General features: G+C 41.5%; 1 protein-coding gene across 4 annotated transcripts in view; it reads left to right on the top strand.

Annotated features, from left to right (window-relative positions):
* Positions 1-25692, top strand: part of SULF1 (sulfatase 1) — a 176750-nt gene that overhangs the window by 84606 nt on the left and 66452 nt on the right. For all 4 annotated transcript variants that reach the window (XM_046642716.1, XM_046642717.1, XM_046642718.1 and 1 more), the window contains 3 exons: positions 11144-11216; positions 11520-11751; positions 23512-23751. In XM_046642716.1, the coding sequence (XP_046498672.1) occupies positions 11580-11751; positions 23512-23751 (412 nt within the window). In that variant the 5' untranslated portion in view covers positions 11144-11216; positions 11520-11579. The remainder of the gene's footprint in view (positions 1-11143; positions 11217-11519; positions 11752-23511; positions 23752-25692) is intronic.

Here is a 25692-nt window from a genome sequence, read left to right on the forward strand (position 1 = left end):
ACTTCCAGATATTTGCTGAGGGAAGTTTAATGTTCTCCAATGGAAACTCTTTCAGTTGCCTGTGCCTAGTGAAGACTGAATGTGTTGGAATGTTTGCCTTCTTGGCAACTCTGCAAAAGACAGTCTTCCAAAAGTCCTACCAGCTATGAAATAATTGGCAATATCGGTAGTCCTGTCTGGTGAGCGTTTAGCTGCTTCAGCCAAGGCAAAGGCCTAAGAGATCAACCTGCGTGGAAGACTTGAACCACCTGCCCCAGGCTTGGCTCCGTCCCCCTTTCTTTCTGCTGGTGCTAGTGGGTTGATTGCTCTGCCCTGGACCAGTGCTGTCTGCATCAGCATCACCTTGGAACTTGTTAGAAATGCAATTTCTTAGGCCCCACTCCTGAATCGGGAATGCTGGAATAATTAACAAGACCTCCAGGTGATTCTGGTGAACCCCTGCTCTACCTTATGAATGAAGTGCTTGAGCTTGGGGCCTTTGTTTAATGGTGGAATGGTTGTTCTTCTCTCGCATAGCTCTTTTACAGTGTCCAGTATTCTGAAACTGGGAGCCAAGTGTGGTAAAGAAGTTGTTTCTTCTTAGAAGAAAAGCTCCCTCCAAATCTAGAGAGAAATCAATAACTAAATTGTCAAGGAATTTTTAAAAATCCAGTACTTGGATTATGACTCTTAGCCCAGCTCTTTCTCTTTCTTATCTGGCTTTACTCTCCAATAAAACTGATTAACAAGTCAATTAGGCAAATTTTGGAAGATCTTTTTAGTTGAATTTAGTCCAAACACGAAAGTGGTGGTACATAAGGAAATTTTTCCTAGTGAATTTGGGAAGCACTGATTAGTATTCTCTTTATCAAAATTCTTTTGAGCCAGATGGGCCTTAAATATGCTGGCTTCTTATTTGTGTAACTACAGCTTTAGATCCTTTCATTGATCCAATACTTAACCAACCAGTGGCCAAATCCAAAATAACCCCTTCCACCACTCTCCCATAATTTACCACTAAACTTCCATGTAAGTATGTTATGTAAGGGGAGAAGATTTAGGAGTTAGATGGAAACAATCTTCAGATATTTAAGGCATTTGTTTTATAGAAGAATATGGAATTATTTTGTGTGGCTCAGAAGAATATAGCACTAATAAACATCTAGAAGAGAGGAAGGGCGATTTTTGTTCAATGAAAGGAAGATTTTCTAGCCTTAAGTGCTGCCCCAAACTGAACAAGTGGCCTGGTGGTCCTGTGTTACCTAGACATGGACATTTTTCATTGATGCTCTAGAGAAGCTTTATTAATTAGTTAAAAGTTCATGTAGGTGAACTTAAAGATCCCTTTTATCTTAGTCCATTCGGGATGCTGTAACAAAAATGCCATAGAGTGTGTGGCTTAAATAACATCTATTTCTCACAGTTCTGGAAGCTGAAAGTCCAAGATCAAGGTGCAGCAGTTTCATTGTCTGGTGTAGGCCCACTTACTGGTTCATAGATAGCCATCTTCTCAGCGACCTGGCATGGCAGAAAGAGGTAGGAGAACCTGCTGGGTTCTCTTTCATGAGGGCATGAATCCCATTCTTGAGGTTTCCACCCTCATGACCTAATTACCTTCCAAAGGTCCTGCTTCCTAATACCGTCATGTTAGGGGTTGGGATTGTAACATATGAATTTGGAAGGACATAAACATTTGGTCCCTAACACCTTCAAACTCAGAGATTCTATAATGTGTTTTCTAGAATATCTCTTTCATGTTAGCTGTCTAACGTGGAGATTGCCAACCTTCCTTCTCATATATGATCTGGTCTGTAAAGCAATGTTCAGATGAGGAAAAGCAGATTGTCTGTGTGCCAGGATATTGCTCTTTGCTAGTTTCGCAAACCAGTACGTGATCATTTATATGTTTCTTTTGTGTGCGTTTCAAGGATATAAAGCTGTATGCAGGAGATCCTGAAATGGAGGACCAGAAACATCAAATGTAGCCCTGTATTTTCATCCATGATTGAAACTAAATACAATCAGGAAATAGAAAAAGGAGCAGGGAAAACAAACAAACAAAACCAGAGATCCACCAGGACTGGATGTCAGTAAACTTGGTAGGCAGCCAGACTTACTCAGCAACTGTAAGAATCCAGTTCTACTAATGATAACAACTAATATTTTGAAGTTGTCACGTGCTGTTATTTGACACATTTTCATAATGTTTCACCATAGTGAGCCAAAAGAATGGTGTACTAAAGAGTCACAACTTTATAAAGAATTTTCTAAACAACCCAAGTTGCTCACTATTTATAGTTACAAAATACTTGCTGTGCCTTGCTATTCTGTCCATCAGTGAAAACTGTTTTAGTTTCTCTCCCACTTTTCTATGCAAATTTTATATGCAAACCCAATTCAGGTAACAGGGGAGCATTCTTTATGTTTTCCTTAATTAATAAGTAAGCACCATCTACGTTTGTGTGCATAGGATTTTAGTAAGCTTAAAGTATACTTGAAAATGGCTTCCCTTTTTGAAGACTTGGATATCAAAATCCCCCCAACCCTGTTTCATTACAATCTCTAATATCACATTAGGTTTTAATAAGCTTCCTTTTTGCGACACACATGTGCTTAAGACTCATGGAAACCAAATCAGTAGAGAGAAGGGATTACTTTAGATTGCTTTGAAATATGCATTGTTCGAAATGGCCTCTGGTGACCAGCTTTCATGAATGGTTGATTTTACTTGTGGGGCACATCATCTGGTTTAATTATATCAGCTCCTTTGTGTGACAAGTACTGTTCTTGTGCGTACTGAGAAATGAAGGTTTAAAACAAAGTAGAATAGTCAGTGAGAAAATAAATTCTGGAAGTGGAACACCATCGAGTGTTTGTAGTGTAGAAGTCTAGATGAAACCTGAGGACTTGTCCCACTGTAAACACCTACGTATAAAGGCATTCCAGTGACAGTAAACAGAAGTTTGCCCCAAATGTCCATGGACATAAGTCATAGTCTGAGCCTTTTCAGGCAGATTATTTTACAAATATGACAAATTACAGCTTAGGGTAATAATAGGGCTCTTAAAACTTTCATTCTAGAAATTCTTACAGCTTAAAACTTCAAGTTTACTCTCTTGTAACAATAGAGTAAAACGTTAGTTTTCATTAGCTAAAATATTTCCCGACCTCTGTCCAGACAATAAACTAAGACTGGAGTCGTATCTTCATTTCAAGTTACTATAGGTCTTTGATGGAGGTAGCCTCATTTGAATCAGTAAACGTTAGTGAATTTAAAGTTTAAAACATCTCCCTACTGTATCTCTTCAGGCACTAATCCATCTGAAGACATTGATAAATATCTCTATGTCCAGATAATGATTTGAGGGTAGGTAGATGAATTTATTGGATAAGAATGCCATACACCAGATGGATGTCAATAAAAACAGATAGACAATTTGCATTCATTGTATGTTTTATGCATGCTTTATGGCTAAGATTAATAAATTAATTTTTCTAGAGAAGCCTGCTAGTTACGCAATTTGTTCTAACATGATGATGTTTTCCATGATGGCAGGCCTGAATTTCACTTGAAATTCAAGTAGAGTTGCTCTTTTTACTTGATAAATGTCTAGCTACACTTGTTAGTTGTTAGGAGGTAAGTATATAGCTAAAGGAAGGACGATCACCTGAAGGTAGCCCAGGGACTGAGGGACATCATATACAGCACACGTTCAAGATGATTTTGTCATTAAAAGATTTGCAATCATATATTTAAACAAGAATACAAAAAATCTCAAAACGATATTTCCCGGTACAACTTGTGAAGGAATATTTTTGAAATATCAGTTCTTGACCAATCTGAATTTTAGGTTTCCTTGAAAATGTCTCTGAGCAAAGGAGTTGACTTAAATCCGGATGTTTGATTTTTCTTAAAGATTCTCCTGTAAGTAATACATTTGAAAAAAAAAATAGAAACAAAAACAGAGCTATTCTCTATAATTTGCCCCTAAGTCTTGAGCTGGGAAGTAGAATTTTCTTTGGCTGTCTTCATCTTTCACACTCTATTTCCCAGACCTCCCTTCCTTGGTCATCACTCTGTGAGGCCAGCAGGATCCCTTGGAAGGAACTTGTATCTCCACACGCTGCTGTATTTAAACCCTTAGAAAATGTTAAAGAGCATTCTATTGGCGGTGAGCTTGATAGCGTAGAAAGTAGGCCAGTGGAATTCTCTTGACCGTGGCTTAATTTCTATGGCAAAATCAGATGTTCCTTTTTCCTCACATAGATTCCAACAACAAGAAAATATTTGGAGAAATGCTTTTGAAATATAAATATAGCCTCTAATTATCTTTTAAAAATATTTTCTCCAACTTAAATATCTCACGAGAACTGTGGAACTTTAAAATAAGTGTGTATTGTGCCAAGATTATGTACATCAGGGAACAAACTAAAATGAAACATGTCCAGAAAAATCTCCAGATCTGTTAAAAGTACATTTTTAGTACTTAGGGATGGTTGAACTTGAAGCTGTAAAGAAAACTCTGTCTCTTCATTACTTGAAATATGTGTCCATGTGTGTGTAAATATATTTATACACATATCTTAAGTATGCACTTGTGCATATGTGCACACACACTTGTGTCTAGAGGGAGAGAAAGATAAATACACAAGGTACTGAGGAGGCTTTATGCTGGTGGCAAAGACTGCAGTAATCAGCAAACAGTTCACCGCTCCACCGAATTCCCCAGTCCTCTTGCAGTTGAGTGCGGCCATGTGACTAGTTGCAGCCAATGAAATGTTAGAAGTGATTTGAATCAAAGCTGAAGCCATGAAAAGCTCCTGCAAGATTCTTCAATTTTTTCCTTCCTCTGCTTTTTGGTCCAGCTATTGCAGCAACAAGACAACAGTGCCCCCATCAGCCTGTGTCCATGCGTGAGTGGGCAGCACAGAGTTCTCCACCATCCTCTGTGTGACTTGGAGTAAGAGTGGCAAACCTACTTTTATTGTGTGAAGTCATTGATGTTTGAAGTTTATTTGTTACATAACTGCTTCTGCTGACTGATGCAAAACCTCAAGATACTTCACTACAAATCAGCTATAAATATCTAAAACCAAAGGCAAATTTAATGGAATTTAACATAATAAACCGTATACTTTAAGACCTAGCCAAGGTGCCTAAGACCACATTTGTAGTTCTTTCTATCAATATTCCTATCTTTTCACCAGACACATTTTAACTGAAGTTTCCGATGCCCCTCTTTTTTAGAACGCCAATAATCTCTTTGTTCTTGTTCTCTTGCATCTCACTGCCACGATTAAAACTAGTGACCATTATCAGATCCTTTAGACACTTTGTAGCATCTGCTTTAGGAATATCAGGTCCTTCTGGTTCTTTTCAAAATTTTTAGATCACTTTATTTTCCTTCGTTTTGCTAATTCTTATTCAAAAGCAGCGGGGCAAGTTTTAGTCTTGGGCCTTTTGCAATCTCTAAAATGCCCTTGCTATGCCTGTTTTTTGTGTGGTTTAGTTGCCATCTTTGTGGGGCTAAGTCTCGAAGGTGCGTTTCTTTCTGTAACATCTCACTTCATTCCTATCACTGCTCAATTCTTTCTGTCTATTCTCTTCCTTCATGAGAAGACAGAGGGAAAAACGTAGAAAACTTAAATTTACTTATTTCTATTTTTATAATGCAACAGGTCATTGAGAAAAATCCAACGTAGACATGAATGAAGTAAAAAATAGAACCCAACCCTCTCCCTCACCGTACCCCAGGGATAACCGACACTGACAGTTTTGTGAATAGATGACTTTCCAAGGTTCCTTCAATCTCAGGATTCACAGTATTGAGGGGGTGGGGTGGGGAGGAGGAAGAAAAGCAAGGGTTGTTGGAGGAGGATCGCATCATTTAGTCAAGTATTTTCCCAAAGGTGCTCCCAGTGAGAGATGCACACTTTTCAGCTGTCATTGGTTGTTGGAAGAGATTTATCATTAGAGGAGCACAAAAATGTTACTGCACCAAAAGGTGGCTGTTGTCTATCTTCTTTGCTTGGAGTTGTAATAAATTAGATCAGGAAACAGGCTTTCTGGGGATTAACAGCAGATGAACTTTGCCAGCTATGGGGTTTTTAAAAGAAGAAATTAGCTCCTTTGTGGTTTCACATATATCATAAAGAAGATAGCACGACCTGAAGGCTTCCTCTAAGCAAAGAAGTGATGTGTGGGAAACTTGAAAGCCAAAATTAAGAGGAAAGGACGGAGTACACTGACCTTGAGAAATGTGAGTATGTAGATTGGTGGTGGGGGTGGGGCCAGGATGTGGATACCCGCTTCGTGCTGGTATAATCCTGTTTTGTTTCATTCTGACAACAAACTAAGTGTGTTCTGGCTAAATTCAGCTTCGAATAATTGCATGCTGCTGGCATGCTTGGTTATGGGGTCCCTTTTTCCTCTGTCCTAACTATGGGGTGGCACTGCTTTGTACTAGAAACAATTCTTTTGCCCCGTCCCTGAGAAGTGAATGTCCGTGCTGAGTGGTCTGTTCTGATTCTGTCTCTCACACACTTTAGATGTGTGGGCCTTCATTTGGAAAGTTCTGCGTTATCTTTAGATAAAAAAAACCACAACAAAATATCATCATTCATCAATAATTCCTTTGTTATACCAACCATTTAGAATTTAGGACAGTTTCAAGGCTTTAAGAAAAAAAGTGAATAAGAAGTTTGTGAATAGGGTCAGATCTACACCCTTCAAGGTAAAAGTCTGGGCTTAACTATGAAATCATGTAAAGTATAGGCCAGCAATTCACAAACTCTTTGAGCTTAGGACCCCTTTATATTATTAAAACTTATTGAGGATTCCGAAGAGTTTTTAAGTAGATTATAGCTATTGATACTTAGAAATTAAAACTGAGAAATTTAAAAAATATTTTTAAATTCTTTTGAAGATAACAATAATAAATCTTTTATATGCTAACTTACATGATATACTTTATGAAAAATACCTGTATGTTCTAAACCAAAAAAATATTGGTGAGTAAAGTGGCCTTGTTTTACGTTTTTGCAAATCTCTTTAATGTTCCTAACAGCTTCAGGATTCAGTCTGTTGAAATATATTGTTTTGATTGAAGTATAGGAATAAAATTCAGCCTCACATGGGTAAGCAGTTGAAAAGGGAGAAGTATTTTAATAGCTTTTTCAGATACCTGTAGATCTTCTTTGATACTATACCAAAACTTGACAAGTGCTCATTTCTTAAAGGTCAGAGGTAGTAAGAAATCTGAAACCATATCAGTGAACCTTTATAGCCTGTTACATCAAAACCCAATGGTCATCTTGCACTTTGATTGAATGTTTTTTACTCATGTATGATTTTTTAGCATTATATTTGGTCATTTGGGAAATATTGGGTCACTGAATTATGCAAACATCCTGAATGTTGACACATTTCATTTTACAGTATCAAAAAATAACACTTGCTAATAACAATGCTATTGTCATCAGGAGAGTTTACGTGTCGGGAAGTTGCCAAGCTCTCAGGGGTGGATAAAGAGTTGTCCAAAATTCTGATTTTAACTTGAAAGCTAGATTTCTATCACTGGCAACAAATAAAACAAATATTGTCAGTTGTTTTCTTTGAAACGACAGTCTCATTTCATCCCTTATTTGGGAAAATGTCTGCCAAATATCCAAGTTCGAATAGTTCTTACAAGTAAAAAGAGTGTTCTGTGAGAAAGAAGAAAAGTGTCTAGTTCTTGCAATTCAGTCACTCAGTGCTTTTTCTCACCATCACACCTCCATAGGCAGAGAAGGGCTTACTATGTACCTCCTCTCTCATAAAACAGAAAATTAAAAAGAAAAGACGTGTACTCAAGGGTCAAGGTTTAATAAAATGGATCATGTTACTGCTTCATCTTAAGTGAAACTGGCTTTTGTTTTAACTATGTGTGATGCTCCCTTCGTTCTTACTACGACGAAAGCAGTTTTACCAGCATTGCTCTTGCACCATCAGTGCAAATGTCAGCAAAGTGAAAAAGCAAATAATGTGTCAATATTCTTATCAAAATGGTTCCAGCCTCATGAACCCCACCCCCCAAAAGGATCTCAGAATCCCTCCAAAGCCCCAGATTATACTTTAAACGAAGCAGGACCTTTTCAGCGTATCTCCACCATCCCCTTGCTCAGCACCAGCTACTCAGACAAGGGGGGAACTCGATGAGGACAGAGATTCCCCTGAAACCTTTTGGAGCAGTGAGGGCTTCGATACAGTGTGCGGTATTGCTAGATGGGCACATGTGAGTAGACTTTGCATCCAGTTGGATTGAGGTCTTCCCAGTCTTTTTTTCTTTTATATGTGACTTGAAACTTCTAACGTCACATTTATAGTTTGGCTTGCCTGCCCCAAACAAACCCCTGTAAACTTTCCACACCAGTGGCCGTAGCTGTAAAGGGTGTTTTCATTTTATGGCTTGGAGAAAAGGCAGCTTGTATTCTGGTCCTAATTCGTGAATACAACACCATTCCTCAAGCTTACTTTCCATGTGTGAGAAAAACCTTTTTTTACGTTTCCCCCATTTTCTACTATTTCTCCAAACAAGTTGTTAGTCTCTAAGGACACTTGTCATCGGCCGCAAAGTATCCAATTCAAACATTGCGTCCTTGTCTCCTTTGTCAAGGGCTGCTTTTCCTCTGTCAGGTTTTTGTTCTTCTTCTTTACTTCTTTTCCTTCTGGAGCTGGAAACCAGGCGGTGAGAGCATGACAAGTTTTAAAAGGTCATTTTTGAATAAAGAATTGTCTGTGCGCGGTTTTGTCCGAGTGGTGTTTGTGTGTTTTGGTGAAGGAGGTGGGATAAAGGATGGAGAGCTCCTGCTGGACGGACCTGTCTGAAAGTTCAGTTTTCTTTACCACTCAATTTCTGTGCTTTTACGTATGAATCTTCTGAATTGATAATAAATGGCAGCAGAAGAAATATAGGTCTCTTCTGCGCCTTTAATTGTCCAGAAAGGAAGGTCACTTCATAGGTAAAAAAAAACGCATCCACTCTGTTCTCTCTTCTCTTCATTAGGAAGTGATTTTCAATGTAGTTTATACAAGGTACCATTAAAGCTCATTTTCTTTTTCCTAAAGGAAGAAGTAAAGTAAATAAGATAAAGAAAAGAATAACCAGTTATGTTGATTGGGTTCCAGGAAATGTTATCAGCATCTTAATTGTCAAGAGTTTTCAGTTTCATGTGTGGCTGATTAAATAAACTCTGAGTGCCACTGTTGGTTCCTCTCTGAGCCTGACCGTGCTTTCCAGGTCACTACTGTCTGCAGAGGTTGGTTTATACCATAGCAGATGCGAGAAACCCCTGCTCACTCTGTTTTCACACACCCTTGCAGGCTTTGAGAGGTGAACAGTTTTGCTACTCATCAGACCAACCCTCTAAGAAACTTCTATATTTAACTGTTTAGCCTGATGCATGCTTTGTGGGAGAAAACCGTTGTTTGATGCTTGTTTCTTTCGTTTTCTTATTCTTTCATGCTTGTATCAATTTGCCCCTGATTTAAAACAAATGCACAGAAACCAGTCAGTGCAGAACAATTGCAGGCTTTGAGCGTTCCGCATGCTCAACAATCACTGAAATAACCCCGAGTTATTATCCAAAAAACGACCCAGAACCTTACATATTGACTTTCTCAGGCCATCAGGCTCAATCAGAGGTGGCTTGTTTGTTACTCTGCAGATGATGTAGTCAGGAGGGCCTTGCTGTAGACACTAGATATTTGTTTAAAAACCTATTTCTTGCTGAGTTTCTCTCTCTCTCTCTCTCTCTCTCTCTCTCTCTCTCAGAGTAATTGCGGGCTGCAGAGTGAAAAGCATTAGACCTGTTTACAAAACAGCTCATAAAGTTTAAAATAATAGGGGGGTGTGCGTGTTTATGTAAAACAAAGTACTGTGTATGGCAGGGAGAAACAGCGCACAGGCTTTCTTCTTTCCCTGCCCTGTCAGCCTCCAGAACTAAAGATACGGCAGTGACGATGGAGCCCCTTTCTTCCTGCTCTGCAATGCTCATGCTTAATTCGTTATGCTCACGTATCTGATACCGGTTTATTGTTGCGGATCAAAATACAGACCCTCAGGTGTTGGGCCACAGAGTGGCTAATGAAGTGGGCTGCTATCTAGCTAATTTTAGGGCACCCTAAATTCCCATACAGACATGACTTCCAAGAGGAAGAGTTTTTTCCAGTGAGCCCTTTGCTATCTTTCAGAAGTCCGAGAGAAAAGCTTTCTGCAGGTTAGTGTTCTACAGTGAAAGGAGCTTTTCCCAACCCTTTCAAAAGTCTCCTCTTGTGCAGATTTGTGAAGATTTTTGCAGCGCTCCCCTCTAGATTTTATTTATTTGTTTTTTATGGTGGAAGAGAGCCTGTCACTGCCAGCCTCAGAGCCTGTCCATCACTCTGCTTTGCGGGTTTGGATCACCTGCAGCAAAGCACAACCTCTGTGCTGGCCGTGCGTCACCAGGTCTTGATAATAGTGAGGCTGGCGCTGACAGCCGAGGGAGGACTCTGTCTCCTTAGGCGCCAGGTGTGAGGACACGGCTGGACCGAGGGACCAGCCTCGCCAGGAGGAAGCGCCCCTTCCCCTGGTGATTGATGGAGGACTGTTAGGCGCTTTTCTGGGTCTGGGAAAGGTTGCCCTCCCGGTCACTCACTCTGAAGTCTTTGTCAGCAGAAAGAACTCTCCTGGCTAGTGAGTGACATAATGCAGATGACAAATGACAGCTTTGCTTTTCATTCCGCTTGATAAGTACTCAATATCGCACGCAGGTGAGTTAACACTCCCCCAGCATGCCCCCTCGAGCCAAGCGCGCCCCAGATGCTCTCTCCAAATGCACTGTGGTTTCGCAGGCCGGCTCTTCCTACTCATCACTAGTTTTCTTGGGGATGTTTAAAGTTCTATTAGAGTGTGAGCAGCGTGACACCCTAGCACCGTTTTATGGAGCTAATGATGAAATGAAGGTATTGAGTCCTTTATTAGCAGTTCTGAATGTTGTTTCCTTGTGTTTCTCCATTTTTGAGTGCAGATTAAAAATATATATATATACATAAAAAATATGCTGTTTCAAGAGACTACTTCAGACCAAAAATCTGTAGCAAAACCCTTGACTGATGCTTTCTTTGTATTTTTTCTCCCCCTTCTAGGACTCCATCTGCAGATGTTCTGAATACCTCTGAGCATAGAAATTGATTTTTCAACCAGGACACCTAATTCAAGGTATTAGCTCCTGTCAGAAAGCTTTTACATTCGAGCTCTGTGTTGGAAATTAGACTTTGGCAATGCATTGAAATAGGAAAAGTTGGAATGAGAATAAAGCACAAAAGTGAATTTGCAAAATAATCAAGTGCTTAAACAGCTACCCTCCGCCTGTGAGGGTTTGCCACGCTGACTCAAGCACAGCCCTTTCTCGGCCAGCTTCCTCGCCAGGTCTCTCTTAGTCGTAGCTTTTTTTCTGCGACTGTGTTTGGGGTTTGGGTTTCATTTTTGTCTCTCCCTCTCCCTTTTTCTCTGACCTCCCAGACCTGCAGAAACCAGGAGACTGAGACCTTTTGTCAATTTTGCGACATTGGATCAGACACGATGAAGTACTCTTGCTGTGCGCTGGTTTTGGCTGTCCTGGGCACAGAACTGCTGGGGAGCCTCTGTTCGAATGTCAGATCCCCGAGGTTCAGAGGACGGTTACAGCAGGAACGCAAAAACATCCGACCCAACATTATCCTTGTGCTCACTGATGACCAAGATGTGGAGCTGGGTGAGACGCGGGATTTTTCACTTGTTAGTCTCTTTAGCTCAAAGGATTTCCTGACCTTCCAAGTTGTCAGTAGCAATCAGGGAACATTTTGGGGTTTGGCAGTTAATTATAGTCCCTTACCCAACACCTCAGTTTGTAAGATGAACTTGTATTGATTATAAGGCATTTCGTTTGGGTTTCAACATTGCTTTTCTGTTCTTAAGCTTTTGAAACAGCCTGGGGAGGGGCCCAGGAGAATAGGAGGTTGGAGGAAGAGAGTAAGCGTGGAATAAATACTATAACAGTCAAGGATTTGATCATGTACCTTGGAAACCCTGGGTCAAGAAATTTTTTAAATATTTTGGCAAAGCTGTTCAAGGATATGAGATTATGACCTTGATTCCATGCGGTGTATGTGAATATTGATAGATACTAGAGGAACTTTCAACAGTTATTATTATTAGAGTGAATGATTTCTTCACAGCTTGTAACATTGCTAGGTCATTGAAAGTTACGGTATTTGACATATCTTCTGGTAGTAATTTGCTACCACCACCGTGGCTATGATGTTTTTCTGAAGAATCAGCTCACCTGGGTTAATTGTAGAGCACTTAGAAAGGCTGGCAAAGTCTGATGGTTCTGACTTTTCTTCTGTATCATCTGATTGGGTTTCTCATCTTCTCACTTTCTTTAATGGCCCAGCCCTACGGTCTTGTTCATAAACCTAGGGTCAAATTCTAAGGTATCCTAGGACAGATAAAAAGCTTGCACTGGGGCCAGCCCCATGGCCTAGTGGTTAAGTTCTGCATGCTCTGCTTTGGTGATCCAGGTTCGGTTCCCAGGCACGGACCTACACCACTCGATGGTGGCCATGCTGTGGTGGTGACCCACAAACAAAGTAGAGGAAGACTGACACAGATGTTAGGTCAGGGCGAATCTTCCTCAGCAAAAAAAGCAAAAAGAAGCTTGCCCTTACAAATTTTCACCACCACTCGTTTCCATTCCTGGACCCAAATTCCTCACTCTCAGCCTGGCTCAGCTAGGCTTACCCATCACACTCGCCCATCACTAGCATCTGTCAGACTCAGTGCCAGCAGAGACCCTGGGCTTCTTTACAGAGCTCCTCTGGCTGGAGTTCTGGAGGATAAAACCCTCCGTGCTGGAACTTGATCTGCATGGAAAAGGACTTTGATTGCCAGTTTGAAACTAAACCGTTGGATCTCAATAAAGTTAACTCCTCGGGTTCAGCTAGGAGCCGGTGCACTAAGGGCCAGCAGGGGGAAGGATGGTTGAGGTTGATTCACAGAGTCTGCTCTCTCTCAGTTCATTTTTCAGACGAAAGTACTGATTTTCAGGCAATATGACGAGATGAAAAGTCTTGCAGGTATGACTTCAGTGTGTGTGTGGCTGGTGATTCAAGTAAAATGAAGTGAACACGTTTGAAGTCACCTTCCTTAACATCTTTCGTATCCATCCATTTCCCTACAGCCAAGCTCACTAGACCTTCTCTTCTCCCCAGTTTTTCCCTAATTGGGTGGTCCCCTGACCCACCAGTCCCCTCTAATCTTGGCCTCTCCTACCTATTCTTCAGTCCGTCGCCAGAGTTACCTTTCAAGTATCTGACCAGATCTCTTCTGCTTACAACTCTCCATGGTTTTCCTTTCCCAAAGGATGAAGCCTCTCTCGTTGTAGGCAAATGAGTTCTGGGCCATCTGGCCCTGCCTATCTCTGTGAGGCTATTTCCCTTTCCCCACGCCTCCTCAATGCTTCGTGGAAATAGCTGACACTTCCCTCAAGGTGTCTAGCCGCTTCGTCTCCCTCACCTATATTTCATGCCTTTGCACATCTCATCCCCTCAGCCTTTTCCCCTTTCTCCACCTGGAGGTCTACCTGTTCTTCATGACCCAATTCAGATGCCTCACCCTCGGGGGTCTTCCCTCACCACAGCCATCCTCCCCTCCAGCAGGATGGATGGAACTTTGCATGCCCTTGGACTTGCCTCCAGCATGGCCCTTAATCCACCACATGCCTCCGTATCTGTCTCTTCCTCTTGACTGACAGCTGCTAGAGGACAGGAGCGTGTTTTGTTTTGTGTTGCATTCCTGCTGCTGGGAATAGTAGGTGCTAAATTAACTTGAAATGGACCCACGAGAGCCTACAAAGGCTAACCCAATTCCCGTCAACGAATATGGGTATCTGTCCGGTTCTACCTCTTCAATATGCATCCTTGTGTTGAAAATAAATTAAGGAATTGTTTGGTAATGTCATCTTTAACAGAATTCCCAATTTCACCCTTACAGTCTAGTTAATTCATTCAGTCAGTAACTATTTACGGAGCAATTACTACGTACTGGCTTCTGTGGGAGGCATGTGAATATAATGCTGAAGGGTTGTAGACCAGCTTCAGTTAACCCAGTTGTTTTCTACATGTTCGTCTTTACCTCTTACTTGGATTTTTCTAGCCAGATCCCATGCTAAGCATTCGCTCATTTAACCTTCACGATTGTGCTATGAAGTAGTTACTATTACTCTCCTCAATTTTTGCATGAGAAAAATGAGGCTTGGAGAAGTCACGTAGGCTGTCGTGAGCTGGTGAAGGGTGAAACTAGGACCTGTGTTCAGCCTCAGTGTCTACAGCTACACGCTTAACCATGATCCCTTCCGTCAATCAGTCCTTCAACAAATATATATTGAGCCCTTCCTAAAAACAACCTGTGAATGCATAGTGATGGTCCAGGGGCTGAGAGAGAGCAGAAACATGGATGGGTCTTGTTATCTCGTTGGCAAAGCACGTTGACGGTGAACCACAGTGAGCCATGAGTGAAATGTCTGGAAAAGACCTTTCTCAGCAGAAAAAGTCTGCTCTTGGCTGAGGGTACTGCGTGACAGAGACTTTTGCCTAGACTATTGTAATGTTCTCATAATTCTTCTTGGATCTTATTGCTGTAGACTTTAGCTGGCTTTTGGTTTTTGATTTTTCACCATCTTAAGCCTTTTTAAGTGTGCAGTTCAGGAGTGTTAAGTACATTCACAGTGTTGTGCAATCAATCTCCAGAACTCTTTTCATCTTACAAAATTGAAGTTCTATACCCACTAAAAGTAACTCCCCATAGCGCCTGCCCTTGGCAACCACCATTCTGCATTCTGTTTCTAAGAATTTGACTGCTCTGGGTATTTCATATAAGTGGAATCATACAGTACTTGTCCTTTGTGACTGACTTATTTCACTTAGCATAATGTCCTTCCTCAAGGTTTATCCATGTTGTAGCATGTCTCAGAATTTTCTTCCTTTTGAAGGCTAAATAATACTCCATTGTATGTATATACCACATTTTGTTTATCCATTCATCTGTTCATAGAAATTTGGGTTCCTTCCCCTTTTTGACTATTGTGAATAATGGTACTATGAACATAGGTACATAAATATCTCTCGGAGACCTGCTTTCAATTCCTTGGGGTGTGTACCCAGAAGTGGAATTGCTGGACAATTTGATAATTCGATTTTTAATTTTTTGAGGACCCACCGTACTGTTCTCCTTAGCAACTGCACTATTTTATATTCCCACCAACAGTGCACGAGGGCTCCAATTTCTCCACATCCGTGCTAACACTTGTTATTTTCTGGGGTTTTTTGATAACAGCCATCCTCATGGGTATGAGGAAGTAGCTCATTGTGGTTTTGATATGGTTGGGTTTTGTCTTGTTTTTTACTTACATGTCATTATGTTTGCCAAGTTCTTGAATAAATCTTTGCCTAAGCAAAACTTTTTGCACTTGCAATACTGCAGGCAACGTTATTAGTGTGCCTCCAGAAAGATACAACAGACTTGGGAAAGGCTTAGGAAAACAATTACAAAAATGTAACAGAACAATTTTCTTTTTGGGAAAGAATAAAACAATTCTACGTCTTTGTCTCGAAAGACAAAGACTAAGAAAGATTGTGATCAAAGCTTATCAAACCAAGCTGGGAAGGAAAGCTCTTATTCAGTGTGAACGGGGGCCACTCCCTCAACTTTGTCTGAGGACAAGTAAAATAAACTAGTACTTTGTGAAGCAAGTAAGACACATAAGGAATCCATTAATAAAAGTGCTAGAACTTTGCATGTGGATAACACTTTGTCTTTTTCCAAAGAACATTCATTTTCATGATTGTGTGTTATTGTCTTCCCACCCAAGTTGGGTGGGTAGGACAAAGATCATTATCCCACGAGAAAACTTAATCTGTGGAAAGATTAAATGACTTAACGAATGGTTCCCTTAATCTGGATTTCCTTTTTCCACAACTTCAGAAGTTGTTCAAGTTGTGCCTATACCTGTAAATGGTTCAGGTTTTTAAACTACACTAATGGGTGAAGGTTTACCTTTTTTTTTAAGCTGGAAAAACACACATGAATATGATCCACATGAAGTTTGGGGTGATGGTTACCTCTGGGGAAAGAATAGTAACGAAGAGCACCAACAGTATCCACATTTTAAAATTTAAAAAATATATCTGAAGCAGCTATGATCAAATGCTAAGCTATGAGAAAGCTAGCTTTATCAAATCTTTTTAACACATCTTTAGGAGACGTATTGTTTATTCTAATATTTCCTGCACTTGAAATATTTTATAAATCGAAAAGAAGAAAACCAGAAGTGCTTTCAGGATTTTCCTAGCTTTCTGAGAATGGAGTCAAAGAGATTAGGTTCTAAATCTTTCCCGAAAGGTCCCTTGGTGCCAGTCCGAGAAACCAAACATTGAGCCGATTAGACCATTGGTCTGACTCAATGTGGCATTTCTTGTATTCTTAGGGAATTGGGCTGACGCTGACATCTCACTAACGCTGACGCAATGCTTCTCTTAGATCATGAGGGGAATTAAGAAACCATAAATATTTGGAAATACTTTGTTTTTTAAAGCAGAGGTCACAAATCGGATCTGCAGTCCAGAGCTAGCCCACAGATGTGTTTTGCTTGACCAGCACCCTTTTTAAAATCAAAGCAACATTCTAAAAATCAGGTGATTTTAAGTAAAAAAAATCCAGATTCTGACTTTTCTTGAAAATTCAGAAGAATGAAGGCTTACATTCCTATGAGGCAGCCATCAGTTGGGTGCTTCCCGTGGAGTCGAAGCTGCCTCTGTCAGGTGGGCTGTGTCCTCCCCAGGTGAGCGTGGTCCCCACCACTCCCCGTGGCTCCCCATCACTTAAAGCCAAGGAGCGGTTGCCATTTATTGTCATGTCCATACTGTTGATTTTCTTATAGTCAAGGGAGAATTCTGTACACCCACATCTCTATGAAAAGACAAAAGCCCTGTGATTTTTCTTGTACCTGGCTGCCTTCACTTGCCTACCTTCTCTATCTAACCCTGTAGGCATTTTTGACTTCCATCCCCCTAAGAAACTAGTCTCCACTTTTAGTGGCCTTTTGTTCTTTGGGGGAAAAAAATACTGAGTCTTTGTGACCTGGAAACATTCCAGACAAATTTATTATCTGCTTCTTGGTCTCTTCTTCCCCCAACTTATTTTTCCCCTCTGGTTTTAGCTGAACCATCTGTGTTTTTCCTACCAATTCTGTAGTTTTGGTAGAAAAAGGTATAATGTTTTATTGTGTTATTTTTTCTTATGCTTCCAGAATTAAAATAGTCGATATATCAACAAAGCCATTTTTAATTTGGGAAATATCACTATGGAAGTTTGGCATGAGAAAACAGCTGTCATGTGTTAGTACAGACCATTTACAAATTTAAAGCATTAACCTCACTTCTTCATAAAACAATGCCATCTAGGAACAACCCTGCACAACTAATAAGAGTTGTGTTTGCTTGTTATCACTCATCAAACCATGAACCATTGCAATCCACACGGAGTTGTGTCTCTCCAGGAAGCCAGGTGTATATGAATCCCACATGCCTGGGATTTCCTGAAGGGATGACGATGACAATATTTATTATTGAATTCCTGGTTTTGTCGTTTTTTTTCTGGACACGATAAACGGTCTTACTGAAAATTTTAATGTTTGATAGTACAAAATATTAAAAAATCAAATGCTAAGATATTTGAATCAGGAAAGGTAAAGCTTTGTTGTAAAGTTTAGCATGTAAATAAAGGAATTCAAGCTCTCTGTGTGATTTTGATAAAGTCATTCAGATTAGTGGGACATTTTCTCCCTCCTGCCCTTTTTCACACAGGTGATTTGGGAATAAATGAGTTGGAGAGCGCAGAACGATTTGAATTCCTGGCCATGATTCCGTCCAGTCCCAATAAGCTGTCACATATTGCATCCAGAGTTCTGTTCTTGGAGCTTTGATTTTTAACTCCACCAAAGATGCAAACCTGATGGATCTTCCAGGATTCCAAAGAGTGCCACTTCTGTGCTCCAAGTCGCTGATGGCCTAGCAGCATCCTGGTCCACAGCCGAATGCTGTCACACCCCTGCAGGAGCGATGGCAGACATCTCCAGCCCCAACCTGGAGCTCTGGCGCCGGGACAGCTTTTCTTGGCAGTCGTGAGCCTCAGCTGTGGCCTAGCCCTCCCCTGTCCTCAAGCCAGCTCCATCAGCAGTGCCCTGACGCCAGCTCCTGAACCTAATTACAGTCGCTTCAGAGCATCCCTGCCAGGCTTCCACCTCGCAGGACAACTTTAAACAATAAGGAAGTCAAGCTTCTCGCTAAGGGGGGGGGGGGGGAGGGGGGGGGGGGGGGGCAGACACAGTTTGTGCGGAGGGGGAAGAATTGATATTTTTAACTATAAGCCAGGCTTAACATTTAAAGTCTTAAAGAATAGAGGAGATAGTTGACCTCTGTCTTAGTCCATTCAGGCTGCTATAAAAAATACCTTATATATGGGGCGGTCCCGTGGCGTAGCTGTTAAGTTCCCGCACTCCACTTCCATGGCCTGGGGTTCAGATCCTGGGTGTTGACTCACAGACGGCTTATCAAGCCATGCTGTGACGGGTGTCCCACATATAAAGTGGAGGAAGATGGGCACAGCTGTTAGCTCACAGCCAATCTTCCTCAAAAGAAAAAAAAGCCTATATAGTCTAGGTGGCTTAGTGGCTTATAAACAAGAGACGTTGATTTCCCACAGTTCTGGAGGCTGGGGAGTTCAAGATCAAGGTGCCTGCCGATTTGGTGTCTGGTGAGGGCCCACTTCCTGGTTCATAGACTGCTGTCTTTTCATTGTGTCCCCACATGGTGGAAGGGGCAAGGGAGCTCTCGGAGGTCTCGTTTATAAGGGCACTAATCCCGTTCATGAGGGCTCCACCTTCATGATCTAATCACCTCCCAAAGGCCCCACCTCCTAATACCATCATATTGGTCACTAGGTTTCTATGTATGAATTTTCGGGGGACATATTCAGTCTATGGTAACCTCTCTACCCTCATCCCAGCTTTTGGAGTTCGGATGTAGGTTAGAGACAGGGAGATGGAAAAGGCCAAAGAAAACTCAGTGTGGTGGGGTTAAAGTGAGCAAAAGAGAAATCGCAGCCCCCAGGCCCTTTGCTTCCTAACAACCCTGTGGACGAGGCCAGGGAGCTTTCATTAGCTCCATTTTACGGATGAGAAACACAAACCAAAAGAGGGCAAATGACTTGTTTGAGCTAATCTGTGGCAAAATTGAGATGTTTCCCCACAAGTTCAAGTCCAGGGCTCTTTCTCTTCTCATTCTTCTCCTCCTAAACCCTGTCTTATGAATATTGTTATGAGTCTTAGGCTTCCTATCATTCCTATGAAATAATTGTGCTTATAACAAAGGACCAGCATGATTTGCATTTTAGGCACCAAAGGCCTGAAACCCAGAGAGGTGAGTCACTTCAGCTTAAAACAAAACTGAGCCCTTCCAACTATGGGACAGGACATTGTCCCGTCCACTACTCTCAACAGCCATAAATGAGTAGCAATGAGTTTGATTACAAGATAGTGTTTAGTAGTTTCCCAATGAAACATCAATGATGTAATCACAGTGGCCATAGATGCAGTGCGTGGCAGGGTTATTGGCTGACATTAATCATTGCACAGCCATAAAGAGGAAGGTGCCTTGTGCTTTCCTTACTGTGCATCCTAACCCAGCAGAGAGAAGAGGTAGGATTCCTGCATTCCACCCTCTCTGTCCACCCAGAGAATTCACCAAGATCGGAGGCAGCATTTGACCCCAGTGTGGCTGTCAGCAGCTGAAGACAGATGCATCTCAGCCCACGCACCCCTCACCTGGTCCTGAGCACCTAAGATCACCTCCGCCCTGAGGGGGCAGGAGGCAGGTGTTAGTGTCTGTTAGTATCTCCCCTAAGAGGCCAGAGAAGCACAATATGAGTTGACAGAAAGTAAGACATACCTTGACTATAAGCAGACATCATTTCTGTCTCTCAGTCTTGAAAACATCACTGTCACAGCCGGTACTCATCCTAGGCGTAGTTTAAGAGCATGGTCTCTTTGCTGACTGCCTCCATTTATATCTGGGTTCCGCTGCTGAGGGTCTGTGTGGCCCTAGGCCTGTTATGTAACCATTCTTCACCTTGGTTTTATCATCTGTAATATGGGGATAATAAACAATAGCACCCACTACAGAGAGTCATTTTCAGGATTAAATGAGTTGATGCATGTGAAGCACTGAGCAGAGAACCCTGGCTGAGAGTAAGTATAGAATCAGTGTTTCCTCTGCCTGTCTGCAGTACCTTAGAGCCTTGGAAGTGGCCTAAGCCACTTAGATGTCTCAAAACGAGGCACTTACTAAGGTCTCTTCCAGCCCTAGGCTTTCCTGATTCTGCATCCAACCTAGAGTACTTCTCTAAGTATGGTCCATGGGCAAGCAGCGTCAGCATCACCAGGGAGCTTGTTAGAAATGCACATTCTCGGGCCTTCCCTGGTCTTATTACATCAGCATCTCAGGGTGGGCCCAGAATTCTCTGATATAACATGCTCTCCAAGTGATTTTAAAGTTACAGGAGCACTGTCTGAGAATCTTCTCTTTACGGAGAGACTTCAAGCCAGATACCCACTCCCAGGAACCCTAATGGTGGAGCTGCAGTGGTTACAGTCACTACGGCGACCATGTCTTCATTGATCCCTTTGACATGTGGGCTGGTTGGAAGCAGAGCATTTGGAGGGATGGTTTAGGACCTCAACACAATCAGCTCAGTTAATTAAGACGAGAGTGATACTTAGAATGAGAGGCGTGTCCTGGCTGGAGTAGTTCCAGAAATTAAGAATAGGGCTGAGTTTTAGCCCCAGTTTTTGTATTATTTGACCTTAGATCATATTTCCACCTACCATCCAGTATTTGCAGTCCAAATGAATCTGTAAACTGGAGGTGGCAGCTTTGCGATTCAGGACCTTGGAAGATGGCTTCCAGTTGCATCCTTTTTTTTTTTTTATTTGAGTTCAGCTAGGCTCATAAAGGACACTCAGAGAGCTCATTCTTTGAAACAAAGAGACTATTAGGCAATGAGAATCCGTCAACAGTGTTTGCTGAGTTTTCCTGAAATTCAAGATTCTATAGTAAGTAACCGCTGCAGAAATCTAAAGAGGAGAGAGGACTAGTGAATAGACATCAGCATCTACATCTCACTCCCTTCCCACTCTTGTGTCTCCATCATCTGTTTGCCTCCAGGATGTTTCCCCTGTATGCCTTGGCAGTGGCCTAAGCCACTTAGATCTCCCAACGCAAATATATTTCCCAACACAAGTATAAAATGCAACATTTCTGATTAGTTACTTCTATAGGGCATATTTCTCTTTAGTTACTTCTTGACCAACAGTGAAATAGCTACTTTTCCAACTTTCTTCCCATGCTGAAAACTTTGAGGTATTAGTTAACTCAGCCTTCTGATGCATTACAGTGCCTCTTACGTGCTTCTAGAGTTGCTCTGTTTTAGTGACCAGTACAGTTCAGGTTCTCATCACCTCATGGCCTGGCGGCTTCAGGGACCTCCTGGCTGTCCCCTTGATGGACCAGCCTATTTCCTCCTCAATCGTATACCTCTGTTGCCACATTGCCACAGCAACACCTCACCATACTGTTCATGCCTTTGACAGAGAACCTATTCTGCCTTCATTCTGTCAGTTCTATCAAATCCAAATATGGCTGCGCAGCCTCCAAGCTATTTGCTATCTCTGCCTCCTACATTTCACCAAGAGAATTCTCCATATTCTTTTTCATTCCAGAAAGTCAGTGTGCCATCCTCGTCACTTCACTTCCTTCTTCCCACCTCCAGAGCACGGCACATACCGTCCTCCCCATGCGCCAAGAGTACACTCTGCCCATTTTCCTTCCTCCTTTACTTCCATTGCTCCTCCTGTCTTATTTCGGAGCTCTTATTAAACATTCACTCGGCTCCCCTCGATCCTCGTGTATACTGCTATGCTATATCTGCATTCCTATGTGTATGTTGCTTTGCAAATATCCCCAAGCGACTTTTCTATGTTGGTTCTCATCTAGATAGTTTCGTATTGAGGACCAGAGGCCGCAGAGAATTTTCCATTCTTTTTGTTAATGCTACTCTTAGAGGACCAGCCCAGAGTGCTGAGGTTGATAGAATGTTCAGCATGAAACGGGCGCTCCCTACATGTTACTCACTGATTACAAAAAGGTTGCTTGATCCCCTGAAGATAACCCGAGGGGAAAAAACAGTTAGGAGTCCCCTAACTGAAGCACATTTTAGGGGACTCTAATGAGACCCAATTAGAACCTGCTTACTGTTTGCATATGTTTCATGTGAATGGTAAAAGCTAGTATGTGAAAAAATCAGGCTAACTGTGGCTTTTTGGACGGTTGCATGCTCTCCTGTGCTCTGAATGCTTGCCTGGTTTGCATTACGATTTCCTTCCTTGCTAGAAAACTACATAGACTTTCCCCCTTTCTTTGGAAGAAGTGGGACCTGTTGGAAATGTGAGGCTCCGGGATTCAAATGCAATGGGCTTGGCTGTGGTGCTCTGTAGTGCATTTCTTGACAAGTCCTGAAAAGACTATTGAATTCTGGCCTGTGTTTTTTTTCTGCACTGTTTGGATGTGTTTCAGCTGCAGTGTTTGGCTGGATGGAGTAATCGAAATAGAATTTTTTTCTTCCTCAGCAATCTGATGTTATAATTTCATCCTTTACAGTTAAAATGGAATATTTTACTACCATGTAAATACTTCTGAGTGCAATAGAATCATAGTTCTTTCAAAAGCAAACAATCTATCTTTTAAAATTACATATAAACAGGTGAAAATATAAACTGGCAGTGCTATCCTGATAGAAAAACTGGCAGGTATGTGATGAGTTTGCTAGAGGGTACCAAGTTACATTAAGATCTTTTTCTTTTTTTTCTTAATTAAATACAGGCATTTTGAGGGACTTCTGCTTAAAAGGGAAATTTTTTTTCCCCTTTTAATTTCATATGATTAAAACACTGTCTGGTCATCTCTGCACTGTCACCAACATTGTGCATGTGTGGTAGGCTGGAGTTTGATCCTCTGTGTAACAAGCTGTTGTTCACCGGTAATCTTCAAAGGGCTGTTGGCCTTTGAACCTGCTCCATATCTAAAATTCTAGCTTTAATTATCAGATTAGCCTGCATTTTTTTTCTTTGTGATTAAGGAGAGAAGAAGCTGAAACGTGTTTATTATTCTGCAAAATACTTGAGATGGTAGGATCCCAAATGTTTAAGTTTGTTCTGGAAATGAGAGCTGGTCAAATTAGAGACTCCTTCAAGCCAAGAGAGGGAAATTAATAAATCAGGAGGACAGAGTCACTGAGTGACACGACATAAATGGGCGTTCGTGTGGCGCGCTCTGCTAAACAATGCTGGAACTGTGCCTTTCAGGGTCCCTGCAAGTCATGAACAAAACGAGAAAGATAATGGAACACGGCGGGGCCACCTTCACTAATGCCTTTGTGACAACGCCCATGTGCTGCCCCTCCCGATCCTCCATGCTTACCGGGAAGTATGTGCACAACCACAACGTCTATACCAACAATGAGAACTGCTCTTCACCCTCGTGGCAGGCGATGCATGAACCTCGGACTTTTGCTGTATACCTGAACAACACTGGCTACAGAACAGGTAAAGAAAGGAGGAAATTTCTAGCCCATGAAATGGACTTATGGGTAATATGTCTTAGACACAGGTAACTGCACTGTGTAATGAAATATATGAAGTTCCAATAAGTCTCTAAATGGAAGTCTAGGCTTTTCTTCTGTATCCGTGTCCTCCCCATCTCTTACTTCTTTACTCGGAAGACTGTACCGATAAGAAATCCCTTAGAGAAAAGTCAGAATGATTCTCAGTGGACACTTTATGAAAGTGCTGTACCCATCAAAGCATCCAGCAATTGGAATTTTCCAGGACAACGTGCAACAGAAGAGTTTTCATCCTGTTTACCTGCATACCTCAACCTCTCAAATCTCAAGGGATCATGGCACAGCTTGAGGCTTATCTTAGACGGTAAATTCCTGTTGATTATTCCAATGAGTAATCATCAAGTGTTTTGAAACGATTAGCACCTACCCCAGGGCGGGGGTGCAATAGATGATCAAAATTATTGATTGAATTAATAACTGAATGAATAAACCAAGGAGATGTACCTTATTGATTCAATTATTGATTCATTCATAATTTATAAGACTTGGAATTTCTTTAGCTTAAGTTGTGGTTATTTTTAGGTCTTGGATATTTTCCTCCATCTTCCAGGAAAAGAAGGCATCCCAATTGCTACACCTACTATCATTGTTTAACCTACATGGAGCAGCAAGAGGGTTTTGGCTAGTTGGTCTTTTGAAAATTGGGGATCTCTTTCAAGAAGGGTCATGAACATCACGCCAATCTTTCTAAGAAAGACGCAAGGCTCCTTCTGGTAAGGTAGCCCTCCAAATCCTTTATTCTCTCAGCATTTAGATGCTCTCCTCGAGTTTTCTGAGGTTTTCTTCATGAAAGGAAGCCAGGATATTGAGAAGGGGGCTGTAGTACAAAAATGTTTTTTTTTTTTTCAGAACCACCTAGACTTATTCATAAGAATTAAAGATTTCATTAAAGCTAAAGCTTGTTGGAAATAACTTTCAGGTCTACAGATTCTCTGTTCTGAAGATTTAAAAGTAAAGGATTTCGGATAATGTATTCTCTCAAATCTCTTTAAAAATGAAATTAATGTTTCCCCTTGGGCTCAGGAAATATGTGGCCATTTGCTTTGCAGAGGACCCTGTGGGCACTTAATACTTGTTATTTATAGATGAAAATATTGATTTTGAATACGATAGCATCGTCATTCACAGGCATCTCAAAATCTACGCTCACAGAAGCTCCTCCCATGCATCTCAAGATTGTTTGCTTATGGTTAGGAAAGAAACTAGGCTGCTCAGAGCGCCTTATCCTGAGTGTGTTTTCTCACAGCAGTGATTTAAATTTACAGCACCTTTCATCTGAGAACACTAAAGCAATTTGCAAATCCATCAAACATCCCTGGAGGGTTCATAGCCAGCAAGTGTACTTGGCTCTGTTTTATAACCAAGATGGGGATTTCAAAAATTGTATGACCAGCTCAGAAGCAAAATCAGAAATGGTCCCCTAATGCCTGGTTTCTGATTTTAACCACCAAATTGTGTTTTGTTCATGAGAAGTGTTGTGTAAAGTCAGTGCCTTTCAACTCCCAGGCTCTCTGTAATTTAATCCCTATTAGCAGACATAGAGCCAGCCCTGGTGGTCTAGTGGTTAAGATTCGGCACTCTCACCACCATGGCCAGGGTTCGTTTCCCGGTCAGGGAACCACACCACTGTCTATCGATTGTCATACTATGGTGGCTGAGTGTTGCTGTGATGCTGAAAGCTATGCCACCAGTATTTCGAATGCCAGCAGGGTCACCCCTGGTGGACAGGTTTCAGTGGAGCTTCCAGACTAAGACAGACTAGGAAGAAGGACCTACACCCACTTCTGAAAAAATTGGCTGTGGAAACCTTATAAATAGTAGTTAGAATAGACTCAACAGTACTAATAACCAGCAGACATAGAGA

Source organism: Equus quagga, chromosome 16, assembly GCF_021613505.1.
Source record: "Equus quagga isolate Etosha38 chromosome 16, UCLA_HA_Equagga_1.0, whole genome shotgun sequence".
In the NCBI taxonomy this organism is placed as follows: Eukaryota; Metazoa; Chordata; class Mammalia; order Perissodactyla; family Equidae; genus Equus; species Equus quagga.